This window comes from Carettochelys insculpta, chromosome 14 (genome assembly GCF_033958435.1).
Source record: "Carettochelys insculpta isolate YL-2023 chromosome 14, ASM3395843v1, whole genome shotgun sequence".
Taxonomy (NCBI): domain Eukaryota; kingdom Metazoa; phylum Chordata; order Testudines; family Carettochelyidae; genus Carettochelys; species Carettochelys insculpta.
In genome coordinates, this window is record NC_134150.1 from 30,166,525 (window position 1) to 30,192,960 (window position 26,436).

The following is a 26,436-nucleotide window of genomic DNA, read 5'->3' on the forward strand; positions in this document are numbered from 1 at the left end:
GAGACAGAGGAAAAAAAAGGGACACTGGAAAAGTGAACTTTCACAATTTTTGGCTAATTTCAGACAAACATCCAAGCATTGCATAGAATATCTGACCTAAACCACCAACTATAAGAAAGTTCCCCATCACTTGTCAAAATAAAGCACAGTATGTGGTATGTATGCAGTATGTCAGTGCACTAAAAATAAATTACACCTGCAATGCGTCAAAAAATTGAATGGGTGAATTATTTTAGAATAATTCAGCTTGTCTTGAATAGGATGTTTCTCCAGGATTTCTTTTTTGGAAAGGAGTTTGGATTTTCAGTTTAGTATTTTCTATTATTGCAGTTTTAAGATAGTTGTACCTGACTTCTTTGGGTCAAAATCTGCCCCCAGTTTCACAACTGTATTTCAGGGGTAATTTCAATGAATCTGATGATCTGTTACTTTACATGTACAAAACTGAGATATTTCACAGACACATATAAGAAGCATGTAGTACAAATGCACATACGAGTGTGTATTTTTCCTTTTCTCCGAAAGGTATTAGTTCTACTCCAGTTACAACTGGTTTGCCAAAAGGCACAAAATCTGTAGGTTGTCATCAACGTCACAAGTCTGATATAAATAATGATAGAGTAACTGGGTAAATTGTAAATATGTCATAAAACACCAAGATGTAGTATTATCAAGTCCCAGCACACTCTGTTGCTCCCCACTCCTGTATATATTGATTTTAAGACACTGTGCATGACTGTTAAATCAATGATAATCTGTCACAAAATTGTTAACTAAAAGGACTATATTACTAGGGTCAACTACAAATTAGCCCAAAGGGTAAACTCAAAGGTAGTGAAAATGCGCAGGAAAAAAAATATAGCAGATGTTGTAAAATATGGCTACAGTGTAACAGCTGTTATAAAATGTATATCATCACTTTCTCTTGTTCCACTACTTGTTCATCTTGTGCATAATCAACTTCTTGAACTCTGGCACTGAGGAACCATTTAAACAAGGATTTTTTTTAAAGAAATGGAATATGTGTCTTTCATGTGCATTATGAATGACCTCAAAAGATCTTATGAGAAAGGACAGTAGATAGGCAATAATAAACCTGAAAGAACTAGTTACGTTACAAAAGCAGGGGGAAAACAGGCTCCAGGCATTCTTGACCAAATTTTTATCCTTTATTGAGGACTTCTTGGGAGAGGACAGTAAAGTGTTCATCACTGTTTTTGTTTGTTTTTTGTATTTTTTTAAAACCTTTGTGCTTCCTGGTTTCAATCAAACCCAGAATTGGAAATTCCAAAATTATGGAATGGCTGTTATGTGTTTGGCTTTGGGCATAGACAAAGTCACGGTACTCTTCCGAAGGATGTTATCCTGAGGTTGTAGTCTTAGCAGTATTTTTACAAGAGACTGTACTCCAAACTTCTGCAAGTAGTCCTACTACGTTAAGGAGAGCTGCAGCAATCAAGGGCATTCCCCACAGTAGCTAATACTGCTTGATAGCAAGATTTTACCACATCATATCCTTATGCCTGGTCTACCCAGAAAATTAGGTCAACATAACTAAGTCATTCCTCGGGGTGTGAAAAATCCACACCCCTGAGCAACGCAAATAAACTGACCTAATCTCTGGAGTAAACAGAACTAGGTCAAAGGAAGAAGTCTCCTGTTGACCAAGGTACTACCTCTCCAGGAGGGGGAGTACTTATTCTGAAAAGCGCATGCCATCGGTATAAGTGGTGTCTTCACTGAAGTGCTACAGCTGCACACTAAAGCTTTGAAGGCTAGACAAGCTCTTAGCCTTGATCTCAATCAATGTGAAAACTCCTACTGACATCAGTGGGGTGGGGGGAATTGAGCCCTAAATTAACTATGTAACGAACTTGGTGAATAATATATAGTGATTTATTCAGGAAAAGTTGCCTCTTTTCTTGTCTGTTAATGGTCTTCATTTTATTAGATATATTCAGCCTCTCAGGAGAGTAAACGGTGCAAACTGTCTGCATGCCAGAATAAGGGTTCAGAGCAGAGCAACACCATACTTGTGAGAGTTTTGTGTTGTTTTGTTTTGATTTTTTGGGGGGGTTGGGGGTTGGGGATGCCTCCTAGAATTCGTTGGAATGCTGCTGCTACTGCTTCCCGTTGGGTGTTGCGTATGTCTCCCTGAATGATAGTTCTGCTTCACAAGCAGGAGGGAGGGGTATGGCCACACATTCTTTGAGGCAATGTGCACTTCTGCACAGAAAGGCTACGTCTACACTTGAAGCCAATATCGAAATAGCTTATTTTGATGTAGCAACATCGAAATAGACTATTTTGATGAATAACGTCTACACGTCCTCCAGGGCTGGCAACGTCGATGTTCAACTTCGACGTTGCGCGGCACCACATCGAAATAGGCGCTGCGAGGGTACGTCTACACGCCAAAGCAGCACACATTGAAATAAGGGTGCCAGGCACAGCTGCAGACAGGGTCACAGGGCGGACTCAACAGCAAGCCGCTCCCTTAAAGGGCCCCTCCCAGACACAGTTGCACTAAACAACACAAGACACACAGAGCTGACAACTGGTTGCAGACCCTGTGCCTGCAGCATAGATCCCCAGCTGCCGCAGAAGCAGCCAGAAGCCCTGGGCTAAGGGCTGCTGCCCACAGTGACCATAGAGCCCCGCAGGTGCTGGAGAGAGAGCATCTCTCAACCCCCCAGCTGATGGCCGCCATGGAGGACCCAGCACTTTCGACGTTGCGGGACGCGGATCGTCTACACAGTCCCTACTTCGACGTTGAACGTCGAAGTAGGGCGCTATTCCGATCCCCTCATGAGGTTAGCGACTTCGACATCTCGCTGCCTAAATTCGAAGTTAACTTCGAAATAGCGCCCGACGCGTGTAGTCGCGACGGGCGCTATTTCGAAGTTGGTGCCACTACTTCGAAGTAGCGTGCACGTGTAGACACACCTAAAGTGTGTTGTTGGCAGGGCTGCTTGTGTTCTTTCTTGATTCTGTGTGTGTGTGTGTGTGTGTGTGTGTGTGGTTGCAGGGAGGAGGTTGTATCCCTATAGCAGCATATGGGCATGTTTTTTTTTTCTGGACAGTATGAACATAACTTTTCAAGTATCTGTACTCTGCAGTTGCTGGTGTGGTTGCAGGACATGTTGACACATCTGAGTTAGCTTTAATCTAGCTGGTGAAACTTCAGTAGCATAGACTTCTGCACAGGCAAGTCACTAAAGCGTCTGGTCTCCCAGGAGAGCTTGTACAGCCTATGCTGGCACAATTTTGTTGTGGTTGGTACTCATTTTAGCTAGGTTAAAGCTAGTTTGGGTTTGTCTACATCTGCTTAATCTCTGATTGCAATGCAGACATATCCTTAATTCAGATTTCCAGTACAAATACCGATGTTTAACAGTTCCAATTTCACTCTTCATCATGTGTTTTTCAATATTTTCCAAATATCAAATGTTGACAGGAAGAGAGTAAAAGATTGTGGCTGATTTTTTCTGCAAATATTCCATTTTATTCTCGAAACACCCCAATGAATGATCAAAGCTTTTTTTGTAAAAACACCAGGTAAGAGGTAGTAAGCCAATCTACATTACTGCCCAAATAATGAGTCACTGGTAATGACCAGACAATAAGAGACCTGACTACACTTTGTTTTCAAACTATGTGAAGTTTGGAAAAATGCTAATCACCAGGCCCAACACTCAAAAGTTGTCTTGTATCAGGAATGTAATCTCATTATATATTAATATTCCCATAGCTGCTTATACTTGTATAATTTAATTCTACTTGCTACTTTTTTAACTTATTAGTGATAGATTTCAGAACTCCCTCCTCCCTACACATTGCGGAAAAACATCCTTTAATTCCAAAGCACATATAAATTTTGTGATTCAAGTCTCTCTGCAAAACTGACACATTAAAAATGTGGTGACATCAGATTCAGAATGAGTTCAGAATGTAACTTTTGTGCCTCAGTCCAAGCTTATTTTAGTGTGTGCGTGTGTGCGTGCGTGCGTGTGTGTGTGTGTGTGTGTGTGTGTGTGTATGAAATTTTGGCATCGGTAGCTTTGCATTTGTTTAACTGCTGAATCTGCAACACTTAATGTTTCTCTGTGAATACAGATGAGCAGTTGCCTGTGGAGCTGTGTCAATGCCATTTTCTCATGAATCAGCCTGTGGAGGACTGCTAGCTAGATGATTGGAATGTGCCCTTTCCCTGGCGGCCAAGTGGTCTCTGCTGCCATATGCTTGCTCTCTGTTGGCCTGAGGGAGCAAGAGTTCTGAGCCTGCTCTTGCAACCTGGTTCATATTGCTGGCTTAATCAGCCTATCTCAGACACACACACAGAAAACACAAAATTAAAAACTGTGAGGTTATAGAAAATCTTATTTTTACAATGAGAAATTATATATTAATGAATTCCTTGTGCAGTCATGGAGGCTATGTATTATTGTTATTATTATTTGTTTGTTTGTTTGTTTGCTTATGTGTGTGTGTGTGTATGTATAAATTAGACAATCACTACTCAGTTATATTTCCTTGAAGGGGAACTTTGTTTGTAAGTCACCAAACAATGCAGTGTTTTATTTTCCTCTTGAAGGAAATATAACTGAGTAGTGATTATCTAATTTTACTTTCTTTGCCTGGGGACCTGGTGATTTCTATGCCTTAGTAGTTCTATATAATATAGGCAATTGACCTTGCTTTGAGTGAGTGCTAATGAAAGTGTCAATTGATTTGAAATATGCCATCTTTTAGAAAGTCCTGGAAAATAGAGCAAGTATTTTCATCCTCTCCCACAAATACTATGAGGCTACATCTACATTAGCACACTGCGTTGAAATAGCCTATTTTGAAGTAAGGACATCGAAATAGGCTACTTCGATGCGTTTCGTCTACACGTCCTCCAGGGATGGTGCCGTCGACGTTCCACGTCGAAGTAGCAATGGGGAACATCGAAAGGAGCTGCCCCGGAAGGAAATGTGGAGCATCCACACACACAAGTGCTCCCCATCGAAATAAGGGGCCAGCAAAGCCCCAAATCGCACCCTTAAAGGGCCCCTCCCAGACACACAGGGCCCCTCCCTGCACAGCACGAGATCCACAGAGCCGACAACTGGTTGCAGACCCTGTGCATGCAGCATGGACCCCCAGCTGCATCAGCAGCCAGAAGCCCTGGGCTAAGGGCTGCTGCATGCGGTGACCATAGAGCCCCACAGGGGCTGGACAGAGCGTCTGTAAACCCCTCAGCCGATGGCCGCCATGGAGGACCCCCCATTTCGAAGTAGTGGGACGCAGATCATCTACACATGCCCTACTTCGACGTTGAATGTCAAAGTAGGGCGCTATTCCCATCTTCAGATGGGAATAGTGATTTCAACGTCTCACCGCCTAACGTCAATTTCAATGTCAAAATAGCACACGGCGCATGTAGACGCGACACATGCTATTTCGACATTGTACCGGCTACTTCGAATTAGCTGACTAGTGTAGATGCACCCTGAATGTTGTATAATAACAGCAGGGTCTCAAAGGGAATTGAAACTAATGTATAAATGAAAAGAGTTCTTTTTCAAGAGAAACACAAAGTGGGTAAATCCTGGTGCTACTGACTGTGATGCTGCAGACTGTATTCTAATGTTAACAAATGGTCACGCTGGGGAATTCATAAAGCATCACATGCACAATTTTCAATGACATCATTTTATAAGTTGTATTTGGAGAGAACTACCAACCTTAAAACTAAAAAAGACTGTCCCTCCGTGTTACTTTCACATGAGTCAAATCTCTGCAGTGGGGAAAATCAACAAGGACCAATTCCAGAGAGAGATCTACATCTATCTCAGCATGAGAAATTTTACTTTTCTTAATCTCACCAGTGTAAGAAGGAGTAATTCCAGTTCTAAAACAATTAGTTCATACACACAAAATTATAAAAAATGCAGCTTATTAGATTTCACAACCATGCTTCCCATGCTCCTCATACAGTTGTAAAATGCTGAAGGCTGAAGGCTGCCAGCTTGCTCAATTGTCTGTGTGTTCAGAAGACAGTTGTCTTCTATGCATAGCAAGCACCTTCCAGACTCTTAGTTACACTTTTCCAGATGATATATGTACTTTTCATTTGTGTCTCATTATAAAGGCTCATTAGAACGAAAAATGAGCAAAGTGAAAACGTTGTTTTGTTGCTGTTTTTGTTCCAGGGTGTTTAATTGTCCAAAGAAAGTTTGTGTCTCATACACTGTTTTTTCCCCTTTATATTCACATTTCTTCCACCATGTCTTTAGCTTTCTAAATTATGTACACTTAAAATGTAATAAAGTAAATTACATTTAATATTTGAAACAGAAACGTAAACTCTGCTCTAATGTACTACAGGTTAAACCTCTGTAATCCAGAACTCTCTCATCTGGGAAACTCCATAATCTGGCATGATTTTAGTTACCTGGACAACCACTTATCATGGGTGTGGCCAAGTTTCCCATGGTCCCATAAAGTTGCTTTACAGCCACCAGTCCTGGCTTTTGGTGCCCTGTGCTGTTATTTAGCTGTAACTTACCCCTAAATATCTTGTAAGAGCCCAGTAAGCAGCAGTAGTGTTGGTAATGTGCTAGAAAACATGACCTTCCATTGTCCAGTAAATTCTTTTGTCCAGCATAAGTCAGGTCCCAAGGGTGCCAGATTAGAGAGGTGAAGCTTGTAGTACAAACCTGGCAGGATTCCTGCAAGATCAGGACCTCAGACCAGTAAAGTTCTCCTGGTGGGTTTTGAAAAAAATGTATTCTGTTCATTCACTTTAAAGAAACCATGAAACTATGGCATATTAGAAAAACTTACGGTGATGCCCAGGCAGCTTCTGTATAGAGTCTCTCGAGAAGATCTTTAAAAAAAAATTAGCAATGAAAAAAAGAAAACAACTCCTCTTAAGCTATGTCTACACTATAGAATTTTCTCAACAAAACTGTGGTTTTGTTGAGAAAACCAGAGGTGCATCTACACCTAAAGGCCATGTCTACACGTGCCCCAAACTTCGAAATGGCCATGCAAATGGCCATTTCGAAGTTTACTAATGAAGCGCTGAAATGCATATTCAGCGCTTCATTAGCATGCGGGCGGCAGCGGCGCTTCGAAATTGATGCGCCTTGCCACCGCGCGGCGCATCCAGACGGGGCTCCTTTTCGAAAGGGCCCCGCCTACTTCGAAGTCCCCTTATTCCCATGAGCTCATGGGAATAAGGGGACTTCGAAGTAGGTGGCGTCCTTTCGAAAAGGAGCCCCGTCTGGACGCGCCGCGCGGCGGCAAGGAGCATCAATTTCGAAGCACGGCTGCCGCCCGCATGCTAATGAAGCGCTGAATATGCATTTCAGCGCTTCATTAGTAAACTTCGAAATGGCCATTTGCATGGCCATTTCGAAGTTTGGGGCACGTGTAGACGTAGCCAAAATGTGTTATGTCGAGAACTGTTGAAAGAATGCAGCAGTTTTCTCGGGAGAATTCCATTACTCCCATAAGAGCCAGAATGCCTCTGTCAACAGATTCTGTTGACATAACAATAGTGTAGGCCAGTGGTTCCCAAACTTTGCAACATCATGCCCCCGCTTTTGATTTTTGAGAAACTCTTACGATCCCCATCTTTTTTTACCATCGTCCAATCCCCCTTTCAACAAAAGAATCAATTCATAATTTAAAATAAACACAAAAACTTGACATAAATTGTTATTTAAAATTAAAAATAAGCACAAATAGTTTTTCTTGGTCCATTGTGGGTGCCCGCTGCAGCCCCAGCTGGCCAGGTTCCCGAGCCCAATGCCAATCGCCAGAGGTGCCTGTGCGAGTCATCCACCCACCTGAGATCTGCACTGCCAGAGCCACCCGCCCCAGCCGCCTGCCTGCCCCCTACCTGAGCCCTGCACTGCCAGGACCAGCTGCCTCTCCACTAGCCACCCACCCCAGCCATGTGCCAGCCACCCGAGCCCCATGCTGCTGGGCCCAGCTGCCTGCCCAACAGCCCAAGCCACCCTGTGCTCCCAGGGGCAGCCACCCACCTGCCCCCACAAGCCTTGAAAGCCACCCACCTAAGCCTCTCCCATCAGGCACCACTAGCCTCCCACTCTTACCCCATCCCCAGTCCCCCATCTAACCCCATCCTCCTCCCCCTCCCACTCCAACTGACATCCAATTGCCTTTGCAGGAGGCAGCTAGCTCCATGTGGGTCTTTGCCAGCTGCTTGGTTCTTATAGCAGTTGCACTGGGTCATCCACGTAAAATGGCAGGGGCTGAGAGCCAGAAGCAAAGGCCGTCTCTTTCTTCAGGTGGGGAGAATGATGGGGGGTGGGGTCTGGGTCACCTCACACCCCTTCCCTAGAATTTCTGTGGGCACACCCACCAGTTTGGGAAACCATGGTGTAGATACTCTGTGGGAAACGGATGACTTTTGTCAAGAGAACAGTCTTCTGTGGTACCAGCCAGCTGGAACCAGGAGATGCCCTGTCCACTGCAATCAGAGCTCTATGCTCTGTGCCTCTGGCCAGGTTTAAAGGTACAGGAGCCCAGGAAACCCTGTATCAGGAAGCAAGCACTGTGCTATCAACAAAGCCAGCATGTGTGCTTGCAGGCTGCTGCCAGCCACTCCCTGTGGCCACACAAGCCACATGATGGCTTGCCAGCTACCCCACAATGTCCCTAGCCTCTCCAGGGAGTGAGAAGAAGACCCCCAGGATCCATACCCAGGCAGGAAGAGGCAGGACCCCTTCTGGATGGATCCAGAAATCCCAGACCTCCTGAACCTCTGGTCTCAGTAGATGGTACTCTTTGACCCAGCAGCCAAAAAGTGAAATGCCCCAGGCTATGGCTGGGTCAACACTGACCTGGTGACATGAGGACACCTGCTCAGACCATGGAGCAGGTCTGGACAAAACTGAAGGAATTGCAGCAGGACTATACCAGTGCCTGGGATGCTGCCCACTGATCAGGGGCACCATGGGCAAGCTGCTAACACTATGAAGAACTCCTCAAGTTCCTCTGGGCAGAGGACACCTTTCCTGTGAGCCCCCTGGATACAACCAACGACTCCCCCCACCCCCTGGAGCTGAAGTCCCATCCAGAGGCACAACAGCCCAGGACCCAGGGCGGGGCAAAGGCAGAGGGTGACATCGCCTCTGTCACCAGGAAGGGGACCATCATCATTTCCCTGGCATCAGGCCCCTCCTCCAGCCAGGGCACCTCCATGATCTCCCTGGACCTATTCAAGGGACTGGCTGGTGAGTACCCCAGACAACACACACCCCAAGGCAGGGGGAGCAGGCATGGCTGGGCTGGCTCAGGCAGGATGCCACCCTGCAGGCCCAGCACATACACGTGCACATGGTGCCATATTCCACCTGGTCCAACCAGGCAGCCTAAAGGCACAGGTATCAGCCCACTTCCAGACCCACAGGAGGCCACAAGAGCCCCATGGCACTGTGGGAGGGGGTGCCCACCCACCCTGACATGGCTGGGAGTGGGACAGCCGCACAAGCAATGACCTTTTTCCAGATGCATCACCAGGGCCTGTGGCCTTCAGCTTGTGGGCACTCCCTCAAGACACAAACACCACCCACCTCCATGGACAGCACCTGAGCTGCATGCGTACAGTGGTGAGGAGCTGGAGGGCCAGGTTGTGCCCGGGCCACCTGCCATCCATGCGAGGACCCTACTGTAGCCAGACAACCTGCCTCGACTGGCGTGCTATCAGGCTTTGGGGTGTGGGGAACAGGCTGGTCTGTGGCTACCTGTGTTCCTGGGACATTCCTGTCCCCTGTTCCAGGGGTGGGGCTGCTGCTTCTGGGGGTGGGGGAGAGGGCCTCAGGTCATGTGGCCATTGTCTGTCTTCCATGTCTCCCTTACAGCTGTCCCGTCAGAGGGCTGGGCTAGGCCAGACCCACCACCCCACCAGGGATGGTGAGGCCCCAGGAGGAGCCACAGCCAGAGCCAGAGGGGGACCCAGAGTCAGGTGTGCCACATGGACCACTAGCTCCAGGACGCATTGGCACTGCACTGCAATGTGGGCAGGCCCATGGCCAGAGGGCTTATTGCTAGAGTGAGGAGGACTCGGGGGCATCAGGTGGGTCACTGACATCATGGAGCAGTGGCTGTGGGCTGAAGAGGTGCGGTGGATGAGGGGTTAGGAGTGGCATGCATGGGCATGGGACCAGCTGATGCCCCACCTAGACACCATCACTGGCGTCTGGTGTGACCAACTAGCCCAGCCTCCCTTGCCCATCACCCCCCTAGCCCCCACTACTGCTCTGCTACTCCCCCTGCACCTGTCCCCATTCCCATTGCCCCTGAACCCCCGGCCCCCAAGCCATGCCCCCACCAGACTTCCCCCTGCCTACCCTGGAGTTGCCCAGTGGATTCTATCCTTGGCCCCCCCAAGCCTCCCCATTCTCCCTGCCAAACCCAAACCCCTGCCTCCCAGGCCCACCCCACTGAGCCCAACACTGCCACAGCCTCTACTCATCCACACCTTCCCATGCCCCCAGCCCCAACCCAGCCCTGACAGGGACCCCAAGTTCACAGTGGGAGGGGCTCCTGTGGTGGGCACCATGCAGAGTCCCACTCCCTTACGGGGTCATGGCCCTCCACCCCCTCCCTGGGCTGTGGCTTGCCCCACCTCCCATGCCACCCCATCTAATTTCAGCACAATGGAGTGGTACCCCTTCCTGTTGATGAACTGCACTGCACTGTGATGTGGGCAAGGATGGGGATGTGGGTACCATCGATGGTCTTGGAACAGATGGGGAACCCCCGCAAATCTGGTCATGACTGCATTGACATCAGCCAGACAAACCTCTGCAGCAGAAGTGAGCTGATGGCCCTCATGACCTGCAAGGGGAGGAGGCAGGGTACATAGATGAGGGTCTGGCGGGTTGAGCCCTTGGTGCCAGGATGTTCCCTGTCCCCTCCAATCCCCAGAGCTCTTCAGGAGACCCCTACCCCATGAGTTTGGGACAGGGTCTGTCATTTTCTATCAATTTGCATAGTACTTACTAGAAGGGAATTCTAATGTCACAGGCTTTTAGTGCTTCTGCAATAGACATGGTAAATAATACTAATAATAATCATGTGTGATGCCACAGGTGCTATCTAAACCCATCAAAAATGCTTTAATGTATTTAATAAATTTCAAGTCCAGAATGGCTGTTTGTGATCAAGCCTGATGTCAGTCTAACAGAAGCTACAGAATTTCCCCAAAATAATGTCTAGACCATATCTTCTAGGTGGGAAAAATCCAATCTTAATTTTGAAAATGGTCACTGATGCTGACAAAATGTCACAATTGTTAATTAGTTGGTGTTTAAAAGTTTACACCTTTGTCACACATATGTTCCAAATTTGCGTTTAACATGAATGAAAATTTGAAACTGCAGTTTCAGAATGTCTGTTGCTTCCCCTGCAGAGAGTATATGTGGGGCTTGGCGTGCATCCTGTGCGTATACCTACATAGCTATGCATATGCAACACATTGGCTACGTCTACACGTGAAGCCAACATCGAAATAGCTTATTTCGATGTGGCGACATCGAAATAGGCTATTTCGATGAATAACGTCTACACGTCCTCCAGGGCTGGCAACGTCGATGTTCAACTTCGACGTTGCGCGGCACCACATCGAAATAGGCGCTGCGAGGGAACGTCTACACGCCAAAGTAGCACACATTGAAATAAGGGTGCCAGGCACAGCTGCAGACAGGGTCACAGGGAGGACTCAACAGCCAGCCGCTCCCTTAAAGGGCCCCTCCCAGACACAGTTGCACTAAACAACACAAGATACACAGAGCTGACAACTGGTTGCAGACCCTGTGCCTGCAGCATGGATCCCCAGCTGCCGCAGCAGCAGCCAGAAGCCCTGGGCTAAGGGCTGCTGCCCACGGTGACCATAGAGCCCCGCAGGGGCTGGAGAGAGAGCATCTCTCAACCCCCCAGCTGATGGCCGCCATGGAGGACCCGGCAATTTCAACGTTGCGGGACGCGGATCGTCTACACGGTCCCTACTTCGACGTTGAACGTTGAAGTAGGGCGCTATTCCGATCCCCTCATGAGGTTAGCGACTTTGACGTCTCGCCACCTAACGTCGAAGTTAACTTCGAAATAGCGCCCGACGCTTGTAGCCGCGACGGGCGCTATTTCGAAGTTAGTGCCGCTACTTCAAAGTAGCGTGCACGTGTAGACACAGCTATTGTGGAAGAAGCTAATGTTCTGAAACTGGTATGTTTCATGTTCTCTATCAAACTGATAGCAAACAAATATTAAAATAAGTAAATTGCAGGTGCAAAAAAACAAGTAGCTCTTTCATTCATCTTCCTGTCAATGCAGGAGTCTTCCTTACAACATACTATCTCGTGGTTCAAGCAGTTGTGTGAAATAGCTCAAGTGAAGGGCTTCTTCTATTTTCTTGAGATACTATTAGATCTTGTTGTGAGGAAGATTTTTCCCCCCTGACACATTGTACTTTTTCTCATTTTCATCCCACCAATCCTAGTTTTGCTCCTTATACGTGTCTAATATAGTCCTATTCATCTCACTGAACAGGTGTTTATAAGACCATCATCACTGAAGCATCTGAATTGCCTCTTCGTGATAATGAAGAATAAATCAACTCTCTCTTGCTTCCCCCTCTTCAGGGGGTACGTTGGTGTAACAGTCTGCATACAGTTTTCATATATGCATACCCCAACTACCTCACCTTCCCTATATTGAAGCTGCATGTACTCTCTTTTCAGTCCTTTGCAGTTAGTCCCCACTTTATCTGTCATCTCTTACTTGATGTTGAAATGGTGACTTCCAGTTGGGCCAATGCCAAACTTCATTGACCACTTCTAAATTTTAGAATAATCATCCTGAGCTGCGTCTACACTGTGAGATAAATTTGAATTTATTTACATCAATTTTCTAATTCTGGAATTTATATATTCAATTTTGACCACCCTCACTTCACACCATGCTCCCCACGAAGTTGAGTCATTGCTGCCACACACACATTTGCTAACATTGACTGTTGCACTGTGGGAAGCTATCCCACAGTTCCCTAATCCACGTAGCATTCTGGGTATGCTTGCTGGTCTTGATATCATCTTCCCCAATTGCATTTTCATCACTCCTCTCCTGATCCCTGAAAATAATGCAGAAGACACCCAAAATTAGAGAAAAGAATTTTTGATCTCCTCACACATTACAGTGCCAACATTGGTGCAGTGACCGTATTCTCAACTGGCCATCCATCCCACCTCCCATCATTGCAGAAATATGATCCCTGAAAACAATGCAGGGGCACAGAATGTTTCTTGTTACTCTGAGAAGAATTTAGGAGGAAACAATTTTTGGTTTCCCCCTACACTATATTGCACTGGAATGTGTTGCCTAGAGAGGTTGTGGTTAACCAGAGTTTTTTAAGTCCTGGCTTGACAAGGTCCTGGCTGGGATGACTTAATTGGGGTTGATCCTTCTTGAAACAGGGGGCTGGACAAGATGACCTCCTGAGGTCCCTTCCAGCCCTATGATTCTATGACATACTATATTGCCAACACAGGTGCAACTGTTTTCTCAACTGGCCATCCATCCCACCTCCCATCATTGCCAAAAAGTGATCTCTTAAAATAATGCAGGGTAAAAATGTAGGAGAAAAGAAAGTTTTTTTAGTTTCCCCATATGTTAAGTTCTTCATGGAAGGGGTTTTTGGCTTTCCAGTGCACTATAAGGCTTTTGTGCAACAACTGTGCTCTCAACTGGCCATCCACTGAGTATTCCACCTCCCATTATTGCAGAAATGTGATCCCAAAAATAATTCAGGGGCCCAGAATGTTTCCTACATTGAGAAGAATGGAGGAAGAAGGAGAGAATTTTTGGTTTCCCCATGCACTGTATTGGTGTTGGGAAGCGTCTTAATGTGGGGTCTTGGACTGTGCAGGAAACAAAAATATTTGTTGGTTTTCCTCAGATGGCAGCAAGCCTGGGTATGGGCCAAGAGGGGAGTCATTGGATGGCCAGTTGAAATGGTCCTACTCCATCAGCAGCAAGCCTCTTACCTGCTGGAGGAGACTTTTCCTCAGTGGCAGCAGCAAGCCCCTTAGCCACCAGGGGAGATTCTTCCCCAGCGACAGCAGCAAGCCCAGGTATGGGCCAAGGGGGTGGGGGTCAGTGGATGACCATTTGAGCTGTTCCTTCTCCAGGGGCAGCAAAGCCCCCAGTATCTTAACTGCTGGGGAAACTTCCCCATGGTGGCAGCAAAGCCCTCCCTTTCTCGTGCAACTGGCAGCATTGCCAGCACCGAATGGCAGGCACATCCTTTTATTGGGTTGGGTTGAGGGCTACCCGCATGATGTGGCTGAGCATGGAAAGACCCAGACTGTGTGGAACCTGTGGGTGAAGGAAAGGGATTCACACACAAATGTAAACCACTGAGAAGATGTTTCTCAGAGTGTTGTGCAAGCAAAACCCCCAGCACAGCCTTGTTGACACATGGTACAGTGGGGCAGCAGCCGGCACCAGGCAGCACAGAAAAAATAGAAAGTGTACAGACAGAGCTGCAAACTCCCTGCAGGGCCTATTTGAATGGATAGATGCACTCACAGTGCTAATAGCATAGAAAGAAAGAAGTCATTTCTCAGGCTGTCATACTAACATGAGCCCACAGCTAAAGGCTCACTGCTCCTGCTTGGAAATTCAGGATCTTCCTGTTGCTGGAAAGCACTGGCCAGAGCGGAGCCCTGGGAGGGGCATTATAGGTTACCTACAGAACACCTCTGGAAGCTAATAAATTCACTTTTAAGACATGGCACTGCCACACTTGCATTTAATTGAACTTCTGAATTTGAGCTTGATGCTATACTTGTCCGGTAACTGCAATTTTGTAATCTTGAGATTAGTGCACCCTAAATAGAGTTAATGGTCTTTACAGTGAAAACAGTCACATGATAAATTCAAGCTAACTGAATTAAATTTGATTTTTATCTCATAGTGTAGACGCAGCCTTGATGCTTTCTCAGCTCTGCCTCAGCTTGGTGGAGTCTCCTGTAAATACCTCTAAAGCACCTTCATTATCCTCCTTTAAATCATTCTTTGCAACAATATTTGACTGTCACTCCCCCACACACACCCCAAAAAAAGTTTCAGGCCATGGATGTGTTATTCTGACCAATACTGTCTTTGTATCCTTGTGCTCCTCTCTACTCTAATGCCTCTAGACATCTGCTGGCTTTCTCTTTACACTTCAGATATAAGCTCCTTGGGAGAACGACCATCTTTTTGTTCTGTTTTTACTGCTTCTAGCAGCATTGCACTATGGTCTATGACTAGGGTCTCTAGGCTCCCTGAAAAAACAAATAATAAACAACTCAGTGGTCACACACTTCAGAGCTTCTGTAGGCAGAACTTATTGCGCACACCAGGGCTTCTGTACAGTGCTCTGTTCTAGTCCACCTGCTGCTTGTGGGCTATATTCAAACCCCTTCTTTTCAGAAACTCCCCCAGTCTCTCCCCTGTCAGGAGTTCTGGCTGTCTCCTGTTCCTCCTTTCCTCCCATAACAAAGTTCTCAGTCTGCTCTGACTGATGTTCTGTGTACCTCTGTTCCCCCACCCCCCACCCCATTCCAGCCCCAACCCCTTCAGTCCAATGGCAAAGGCTCTTTACCTTCCCAATTTTTCACTACACCCCACTTCAGGAGCTTCAAGGATCCCCTTCTTCTGGTGCCCTGTTCTCCAATATCTCCCCATGAGAATTCTGTGGGCCTCCATTCCTTCTTCCCTCCCACCCCAATTCATTGTCCTTTATTTTCCTGGCAACAGAGGCTGTGTGTGCCTTCATTCTCCCCATCTATCATAGCAGGGTCCTCCTTTTTCCTCAGGGCAGCGACTCTGTGTTTGCTTCTGTAGATTTTGCCCATCTTTTTTTCCCTCAATTTTGGATATTTAACACTTGCTTATGTTGTGTTTAACATACCTTATATCTAAGAGTTTACAAAAAATCATATATTAATTAACCGAGTCTCTTTACACCGCAAGGATTTTTTTACCCATTACACAGACTTGGAAACTGAGATGCATACAAGTGCTGTGCACATGAACACTCAGGTCATGAGATGCAGAAAAGAGCACTAAGTGTATGAGTAAAGCTATGAATGGGACCCAGGAAACCAGGCGTCCTGATTTCTAGTTCTCTGCTGTAACTTTTTGGACACACAATACCATTAGCATGAATTTGGTACAGCAAACAAAAGAAAGTGTTCGTGTATGAATGAAATACGCTGCATTCCTAATGACACATTAAAAATTTTCAAGAAGCAAAAAAGAAGAGTAAGTTCCTTCAGCTTCCAGGCAGCAATAATTTACATGTCAAGAAGTTATACAGGTTTTTATGAGATTATTGCGGTGTTACTCAATAAAAAATAGTTACCATGACAACAGCTGTCATGCTACCTGTGAGATTACAGAAAAGAAGGACAATCAGGCAAAGGGTTTATTTGGGAACGAATGCTTATCTGACCTGGTGAATACAAACAGCATGTTGTTTTGACCATCATTGACTACACAGCTGTCATCAGCCAGACTAAAATTCAAGCTGCATAATTTTAAGCATTGTGAATCTCTGAGAAAACATATCTGTTGGTAAACAGTGGCAAGGACTTTCTTTATGCAACTATACTGTTAATGCTCAGCTACAATGGGGATTGGATTTCAGTAATCAGCTTGAGGTTTCAGTCTGCCCCAGTTTGAGGGAAGAAAGACTACAGAAGAGGTTTTGTTATCTTTTTTTTAAACTGGAGAAACCAAGAAAACACAGTCTCACTAGAGACTAGACTACAATATGGTCACATTTCTTATTTCCCTACCCATTACAATCCTTCAACAAAATGGTTGCTTCATTGAATATGGATTCATGTAAATTTCAGACACTGACTTATTTGTTCAGTCCTCCAGGACATACAAGTTTTATTTTTTCCAATACGCACATTTCACTGTTGCACCACAATATTTGCTTTCCTACTCCCCATGGCAGTGTGTGCATTTTTCTTTCTGACTAATGTTCAGAATCTGCACCTTGACTTGCACATAAAAAGCGTAGCCAAAACAATAGAGCAACACAACTTGAGCACACACATCTTATTTTTATGAAGGCTTTTCATCTTAGTTTGTCAGCAAACGAAGCCTCCTTACCTTGCTGTATAAAAATACTTTTATTATTAAGTGTGTCTCTGGCAGTTAGCAAGTGGCAACCAGAACTTATAAACCTGACACTAAGAGAACTAAACAATCAGCCATAGTTAACAGTTAAATCACATTAGAACTGTTCATTAATTAAAGTCTGTCAAAATTCTTTGCAGTCCACGTTTAATCACAATGTCATTAGCATTGCAGAAATATGTTTCACAAAACACAGGGAAAGTTTTAAATTTAACATGCCAAAATTTGCCCACACATCTCTCTACAAATGCTTTTGTGTTATATAAGGCAGTATTAGGTATAAACACAAAAAGGAGAAACAGTGATTATATAATCGGACTAGATTATATAAAACTGCTATATTATTATAATTAGGACAACAGCAAGCTGGACTACAATAGTGGCTTTCTTGTGAAATGGCACCATGTCAGATTTATAGTCTGTAGCTAAGTGAATTTGTTGTAGCATTGACAAATGAATAACTGTGCCAAATTCAGTCAAAATTAAACACTAATGGAAAATTCTGGTCATTTGTTTTCTGGATAGATTCTGTCTGCTAATTTTCAAAGGAGAAACAATGAGTTTTTAGCCATGCAGTCCTGGCATTTTCTTAATGTGGTGGTGAGTTTTTGTTTTTGGGTTGTTTTTTTTTTGTAATGGAAAAAAGTACAAAAATGCATCTGTCACATATGTGTATAGCAAATTTAAGTATATTTAGCAAAAATATTTACCTGTCAATTGTGGAGCAAGGTTACCAGCCTAAATTACTAGTCTGAAGCCTAGAGAATAACGCTGAATGAGAGATGTCTACAGATTCCCCCACTCAGAGCAGTAGTAACCCTATGTGCTTTAACATCCCCTATCTGTGAGGCAGGGAGGAGATTTTCATTGTCCTTTATTGCTAGCATGGAAAGGAAACTGCACAGATTTGGGCTTTATAACAAACAAAGAATGGGAGGAAGTTAGAATGGTGGTTTTTGAACGCTGTTAGAATCCTAAGATCTTTCTTTCTGCCTGACCCACTTCTAAGGAGGGCATATTTGCTTCTGCAAGCACATGCATCTGCAATTAGTGTCAATTGGAGCTATGTGGATGGGTGTGTCATACCTCACAACTGCTAAGATGTAGGATGCAATGTGAAACAAGGATCTGTAATAACGAACCCAAAATGCTGTGGGGTTTACTCCATTAGTGTATGTAACTCTTTGTGTAAATCATTTCCAACAATAAACGTGTTGGGGAAAGGACACTAAATTTCTGTTGAAGGAAGGCAAAAATTGGAAGGAAAATGAAGTTGTGTCCTGTGAAATATGGTTCAAGAAATACGAGGTATGGAGTAGAGACTAGGATCTGTGACTCCTGTCACTGGTATATTAGTTTTATTAGGTAAAAGATAATCAACTTTAAAAATCACCTGCAAAGTAAATCAGAGGGGCTATTGACCTTTTTTATTTCTTTATGATATATAAATAAGGGCTTGGGGAAAATGGCTTGCTTTTATTTATTTTTACCTTTTTATTTGAGAAATAGTGGTCTGCCTGGTGACTGGAGATGTGGGAGAAATTACGATCTCACAAGAGAAAGGAGGCTGACCAGCAGAGAAGGGAACCAATTTTAATGCTGGATTGATTGTTTCTTCGTATGGCATAGTTAACTCCAATACCTAATCATCCCTTGGGGCAACAGAAGCCTTTGTAAAAGATTTAACATGTGCACCTTCCAATTAAGGTGAAATAGCTCAGAATCAATATCCATGAAATCCCTGAGGCGTCCTCAACTGAAAAAAGTAGGTGTGTGCTGAGGGAGAGTGGGGAGAGAGACTTGCTGTGTCATATGTTCCTAAATAAGCATTAAAAAAACCCTATTTTAAATGAATAAATAATCCTTTCAGATTTTCTTTCCACATCAGAAGGAGAAAGCTGGGCAAAACAAACTCTCACAATAAAGTTCCCAGTTTTGTTCCTTTGTTTCTAAAGATAAGGAGACTGTCATAAAATTCAAACAGAACAACCAGTTGCTGAGAAGCACCTGGAAATGTTTCAGCTGTTTTCTCCAGGAGCTATGTCTTATGCCTACCCTAGCTACAACCTCTAAGAGTGTGAGGCCACGTCTACACCAGGGTAAAAAATCGATTTAAGATACACAACTCCAGCTACATGAATAGCATTGCTGGATTTTACATATTGTAAATCAATTTTCTAGCCATCCCCACAGCAGGAGGCTGGTGACAGAAACTCTCCCATCAACTTCCCTTACTCCTTGAGATAGAGAAGAGTACCAGGGTCTACAGTGGAGCCCTGATTGTTCGGTTAAGCATAGTCCCACTGGGCACCCTACATTGAACCTTGGAAGATTGACCACCACTGTATTGATCTTCCTGCAAGTGTATAAGTACCCTGATCAAAATGCTACTAACCTAACAATCAGGTTACATTTTGCAGTTTCTGCCACTCCCCTAAAAACTGAAAATATCTCTTCTGCTATGTTAGCTTGCATCCAGTTGCGGTATGTACTGATAGCTCTTTCCATTTTCACACAATGGACAGCAGCTGCAGTATAAAACCTGTTGAGAGGGTGGGACAGGGCAAAACTGTACAAAAGGATGGGATAGATCAGACCAGCTTTCAACAGTCCCTGTTCTACAAGATGGCAAAGCTGATAAACAATGCACTGAGTAAATTATAGCTGATGTCTGAATTATAGAAGAGAGCCAATTACATTTTTTTAAATATTAGATAACTCTAGCTTAAAATAACTAAAGGGTTATGCCTATTGTTGACTTAGTAGACTGTGTTCCCTGCACACACCAGGGCTTTCCCCTCTTCTCCTCACATAACCTCAAGCTCCATTTGTCACTCTCTCATCCCCCTCAGACAACCTACAACTCTCCTTGTACCCCCCAACCCCAGCTTCCATGCCAGGGGCTGTGAGTACCTCTTATTACCCCTTCTACCCATATTTCACGTTTCCTTCCTCACCAGATCGGGCCCATGAGTCTCCTCCCATGTCAGGTGTTCTGTGGACCCTCTTATTTTCCCTCTTACCTTTCATTTCCCACTTCCTTTATCATGTGTGTTTCCTATTTCTTCCTTCACCACGTGCCAAGGGCTCTGTTTTTCTCTCGTTAACCTTTCCTCAAACCATTATCATCCATTCTTCTTCCACGAGGAGAGGTGTTATGCTGCAAGACTTTAGTTACATGGGAAAGTCTCAGTAGGGTAGCTGTGTTAGTCTGAGCTTCAGAAAAAAGCAATCAGTGCAGTAGCACTTTAAAGACTAGACAATTTATTTATTAGATAATAAGCTTTCATGAGTAAGACCTACCTCATCAGATTTTCTGAAAAAACTATCCAAAAATCTGAAGATGGGGTCTTATTCACAAAAGCTCATTACCTAATAAATAAATTTGTTAGACTTTAAGGTGCTACTGGACTGTTTGTTTCATATGGGAATGTGACTGCCAAATTCAGTAAATAATTGTCATATATAATACCAGGTCCAAATATGATAATTTAGTTTGTTTTGGTCAGGGACGAAAAAAAAATCAGGAAAATGCTCGTTTTCTTCACCTGAAATAATATTTAATTTAGAAGTAATGGCTCATAGATTCTAAGGTTAAAAGGACCACTGTGACCAAGTTATCTGAGTTCCTATATATCATAGGCCACATAAAGTTCTCCCTCCAATGGCTACACAGTTTCATGCAATGCATTCTGTACATTGCACATGCCTGCATTTCTCTGCCATGTCATGCTTTTCCACAGCCTAGCTGGATTCATGTGCCCCTAGTATTCCTGGTGGAATTCTGCAATACGTCTGTGGCTCTGAATGCACCATGTGCAGAATTCCAATATGAGTAGTATCCAGCTGAGCTATGGGAAAGCTGCAGTGTAGTGTTTGACTGTGGTGGTGTCATCCTGCCAGATGGGGGCTATGACTAGTTAGTCTACCTTCTTAAGAACAGTGGTGGGAAATTCTGTGAATATGTTTTTAAGGTACTGGAGCATTGCTGAGAGTGTGGGACAAGAGCACTAGGGCAGACTCTCTGGTCTGAAGACTGCTGAACCTTTTGACGACTGGTTGGGGAAAATGGGTTAGTGAGGGACGAGTAGTCAAAGGCCCTACAGCTGCCTATTCTACAACCTGGATCCAGGAGGGGAGAGTGACTGTTTGAAGCATAACACCAGCTCTAGGATGGGAACTGCGGAAGGTTTCTGGTTCCAGGATGAGCGCTGGCCAGGATTCTCATATGGATGCAATGCAAGGTGGTCTGGGGGCAACTAAAAAAGTGAGTTCCACTTTGTGGAACAACATAATAAATCAGACCCCATGAAAGGGATACATGTTTTGATCCAATCCTCATCTAACATGGGTGTGCAGGAGAAGTGTCCTTCATGAGGTCCTTGCGGGAGTAGCCTGAGGAAGCAGCCTCTCTATATCTCCCCTGTTGGATCAGGCAGTAATAAGACTGCATGGTGTTGTAGCATCAGCGTAAGGTGAGAGACGCAATACAGGCCACAAGCTACTTGTCTTTCAGTAAGCTGCATGATGTCACCCTCACCAAACAACTTCTCCATTCCAGTGTTCATTCATCCCCAGCAATTGTCGGCCTCATACAACTCCCATCTCCACCAGGACAAATACCTGCGGCACTTCCAGCTACCATAGGCAACCCAGCACTGAGCACCCAGCTATCTCCCAGAAACCTGTGTTCCCTGAAAGCTGGATGCTTGTGTGGCCATTCAAGAGATGCACCAATACTGCCCAGCTGATTAGCAGGGTGCCCACAGCTAGATTTTTGTTTCTAGTGGTGGTCTACATTTGTACATGCCTAAGTCCACATAAAATGTATTTTGCACATGGATGGAAATAAGCCACACATGAATGGAAGAGATTGGAGGGAATATTGCCAGGGATTCATCATTTTGCCCGAATGCATCCCTGTATCAAGCTGCCATGTTCCCTCCCAGACACTCCCATTTTACCAAATAACCAAACAGCCATCAGACACTCAGCACCCTCTGCTAATTGCACCACAACCTAGCCAGAGCTACCAATAATTTTGTAACTCTTTCTTCTATCCCTGCCACTGCCTGTGACAAGCTGTGCTGGCCAGACACTGAAGTATGTATATAAGTGGTCATCAACCAGTAGATCTGGATCTGGTAGATCCTGAAGCTCAGACCTGTGATCATGACTGGCAGGTCCAGGAGGCTATCAGATGCAGGCACGTCAGCTGCCCCCCAGTCCCCAATCCACGGAAGCCTCCTGCTTCACATAACATAAGAATTGGGAGTAAACAAATGAAATTAATGGGTTGCAGCTTTAAAACTAAAAAAAGATGATTTTTCTTCACACAACACATGGTAGGCCTGTGAAACTCCTTGCCAGAGCATGGTGTGACTTCAACGGGGTTCAAAAAAGAATTAGATAAATTAATGAAGGTTTAGTCCTTCAATGGCTATTAGCCAGGATGGGTAGGAATGGTGTCCCTAGCCTCTGTTTGACAGAGGCAGGAAATGAATAACAGGAGGGGAATCACTTTGATGAATATCTATTCTCTTAATTCCCTCTGGGGAATCTGTCATTGGCCACTGTTTGAAGACAGGATACTGGGCTAGATGGACTTTTGGTCTGACCCGCTATAGCTGTTCTTACGGCCACTGGTGTAGACAAATATAAGAGCAAACATGAAAATTAGCCTCCAGAGTAATTTTCATTGAATGTAATAAATAGCACAGCCCAAAACTTGGCAACTGTGAATCTACCCTTATGAGGAATAAATGGGTACTGGGAGACCATACATTTAGTATTCCCATACAGTTGTCAGGCATACTCTGGGTTCAGCAGCACAAAGAGACAATCATTTCCAGTAATGCCCAGACTCAGACAGGAGATATGTCTTGTGGATGCTCTTATTCTTTCCCTCGCCAAGCATATCTCAACTCACAAGAACCATAATTCAGCCCTCAAAGGCTGTCTCACTCTTTTTCTCTTCCTCTCTAGATACTGTCTTTTTTGCATATGAATGAGCTTAATTAGTGTCATCATTATTTTAAGGCATTCAAAAGAAGTCTCCACAATAAAGCCATGAAGCACACTTGAGTTTGATTTGATGTGGCTTTCTACACAATCAGAAGCCAGCGTATGGTCTAAGAAGGAAAGCGAACAATTTCTTGGCAAGCCTTTGTTTATTTTATTTTCTGGACAGACTAGTAAAGGTAAATGGCAGCTGGGCAGTGAACCCTCCTCAGTGGTCAGGAGTAATTTTGGAGACAATAGATAATGCCCTGACTCTTGCCCCATCAAATCATAGTTGTAGCTGGAAGCCAAAGAAAAAGAGAGAAAAATCCTTTATATTTTCTCTCTTCTATGTGGCTGCGCAACTTGGTAAGGTTCTTTCAAATGTGCTTTTTGCAAAACTTAAGTGCAACATATTATATTGTATTATTAACCTCCTATTTCATATCCCTTTGATATGAGTCTCTTTGCAAGTGCTTGAAGTCTGCATACATCTAACAGGTAACTTTAAAATGTGTTCTACAAAGGAACCTTAAATGATACAGCAACTAAAAAGGGTTTTCTTTATCCAGAACCTTAGGCTGGTGGCATACTTCTTCTCAAAGCATAATGGTTTGTCTGTGCTCTCTAAGTAATGTTTTAAGTCATAACTGATGACTTTTTTCATTTTACTAACATCCCTCACTGCATGAATTTTGGTATAGTTGAAATGGATTGATTTTTTTTCATAAAGAAATGTACAAATCTCTGGAAAGTACTGAAATGTTAATTAAATATTCTTTTAAACTAGGTACTTTTGTTACTAAAGTAACGGCCACAGACGCAGATGATCCAGTTTATGGAAACAGTGCAAAGCTGGTTTATAGCATTTTGGAAGGACAGCCTTACTTCTCAATTGAACCACATACAGGTAGGTAACCCTGATTCAGAACTCTCCAGGTAACAATATACATAAGAAACAGCAGTTGTTGAATTTTTCACTCATTGCTCTTAAACATGATATAGGTGTCTGTCAGCATTAATCAGTCTGTAATCTGTAAGTATCAGATTTGTTTCCAATCATGGTCTAATGAAGTCTTTTAAAAATGTCACTATTAGTGATGCTGACAATAATGCCAAGGCCAACACTGTAAAAGTTCTTGAAACAAAACTCCCATTGCTGTCTGACTAACCACTGGTTAGGGACTGTATGATTTGGCCTCGGGATTCCAATGAATATGTTATAGTTTTTAATAAAAGACTTTAAAATGACTGGCTAAAGACTTTAGGGTTCGGCTTGGGCACTTTAATGAACATAATGTGTGCTTTCATTAAGAAATGTTTGTATTCCATTATTGGCTGGGTCCGGGGAGAGAGAATATGAAGTTTTATTTGCAAAAATTTGGGATGGCTTTATTTCTCACCATTTGCAAAGCCATTAGTAAGTGTCTGATAATGTAGGTCATTTCAGAGAAGTGCTAATAGAGCCAACCCCACATTGCTTATTTTGCTTACGCCACATTAAAACAAAAGCTATTTAGAAATGTTTTAGAGAGGGTTGTTCAGTTGCCTTTTTTCCCCAGAGTTAATTTTCATATACTTGTGCTACTTTACCATAAGACCAGTTGTGCTGGCCTCAGAAGGAGAAGTATAGCTCATGTTGCCTGAAATAAGTAAAGCAGCCATCTCACACTTACGCAAATTAAAACTTTCATCAACACCGAAGAGATCTGGTCATAAGAAATTATTAGATGATGCTCAGAAATCAGTTAAAATGAGCCTGATTTTGCCTTATGCCATTACATTCCTCTTGTTTTAGGCTTTGTTGCTCAAGGAAAACTGCTTTTCATTGGCTACAATAACATTTTCTGAGGCCATAATAATGCTCTATGCAGATGACAATATATAAATCACTCTAATTAAGTGTTTTCATATGGTCAGAAGAAAATCAAAAGAAACTATGGCTATGGAAATGTCCTTTCGCAATGTGAGTTACTAGTACATTGGGTTCCTTATGTGAATCTCAGATCTGTAACCATCTCTGAATGTGGCATAATGAAATTATAGTGAGTTCCTGTTGCTAAAGAGAAACATGTCCATCAAATGGCATCAAGCAAGCCTCTCTTCCTATGGAAGATTTTCTCATCCTTGTTAAAGTAACCAGTAGGACAGGGTGGGCAATAAAAAAAAGCATCAGCCCACCAGGGTCAGTCCCTGGCTGGCAGCTGCTCCTATATTACCTGAACCTCCTCAGCTATCAGGTGTTTGCATGTCTCATTGGCTGTGGATCACTGTTTGAAGCCAATGGGAGTGGCAGAAAACGGCACAGAGCAGGACACTTCTTGCTGCCTCTCTCATAAGGTGATCCAAGGCCAAAGAGAGCTGTGAATGCCCAATTTCTTTGGTTACACAGGTAAATATTCAGGTGAGAGGCTGCCAGGGACTAATCTTGCAGACTAGATGCATCCATGGGCCAGTATTTGCCCACCTCTGCCTTAGGCCCTATATCATGCATAAGCATACAGGTAGGCAGAGGTCTGACTATGCAAAGTTTCTTTTTTGGGACCTAAACATGTTATTTGGTTTCTATAATGCTTTTCTATAATGCTTTTCAAGCATAACATACTAGTAGATTTATCTGGCATTTTTCAGGTCCTTAACTCTTTTTGTTTCTTTAATAAAATGAAAATGTACTTACTTTAAATGATTACGTTTCAAAGTACAGTGCTATTTTTATGGTTTCATTTTATATCAGATTTCTTTAAAAAGGGACTGTTACTTTTTTTTCATTTTTAATACATTTTTAATGTGGAAATTCTATCAAATGTATCTTTTCTTCATTGCTATAAACTCTTATCATTCACCATGTTTTAACAAAAGAGGGCTATAGTCATGTTAGTCTCCAATAACATTTTCTTCTAGTTTTCAAACCTTAAGCATTGATTTAACTGTGCCAAAACAGAACACTGTTCCGCATTTCTCTTTCTTACCTCTTTTCTGTAAGGTTTATTGAGAAGCAATCCTCTTCCAGGCTCATCTTATACTTTCTGGCTTACCTTGGATCAATCTCTTTCAACAGTTACTCAGTTATGTCAGTTTCAAGGACTGTACTTGATTTGGCGATTCTTCTCTTTTCTGTTTGTTTTGTGAGAAGCAATCCCTTTCCACCGCATCCCATTTCCCTGGCACAACCAAACCTTTACGTTGCTTTACGTTATATTAGGAAGCTGTATACCCCATTTT

General features: G+C 43.8%; 1 protein-coding gene across 1 annotated transcript in view; it reads left to right on the top strand.

Annotated features, from left to right (window-relative positions):
• CDH8 (cadherin 8) overlaps positions 1 to 26,436 on the top strand; it is a 260,715-nt gene that overhangs the window by 93,660 nt on the left and 140,619 nt on the right. The window contains exon 4 of the mRNA XM_075009191.1: positions 24,005 to 24,124. Within this exon, the coding sequence (XP_074865292.1) occupies positions 24,005 to 24,124 (120 nt within the window). The remainder of the gene's footprint in view (positions 1 to 24,004; positions 24,125 to 26,436) is intronic.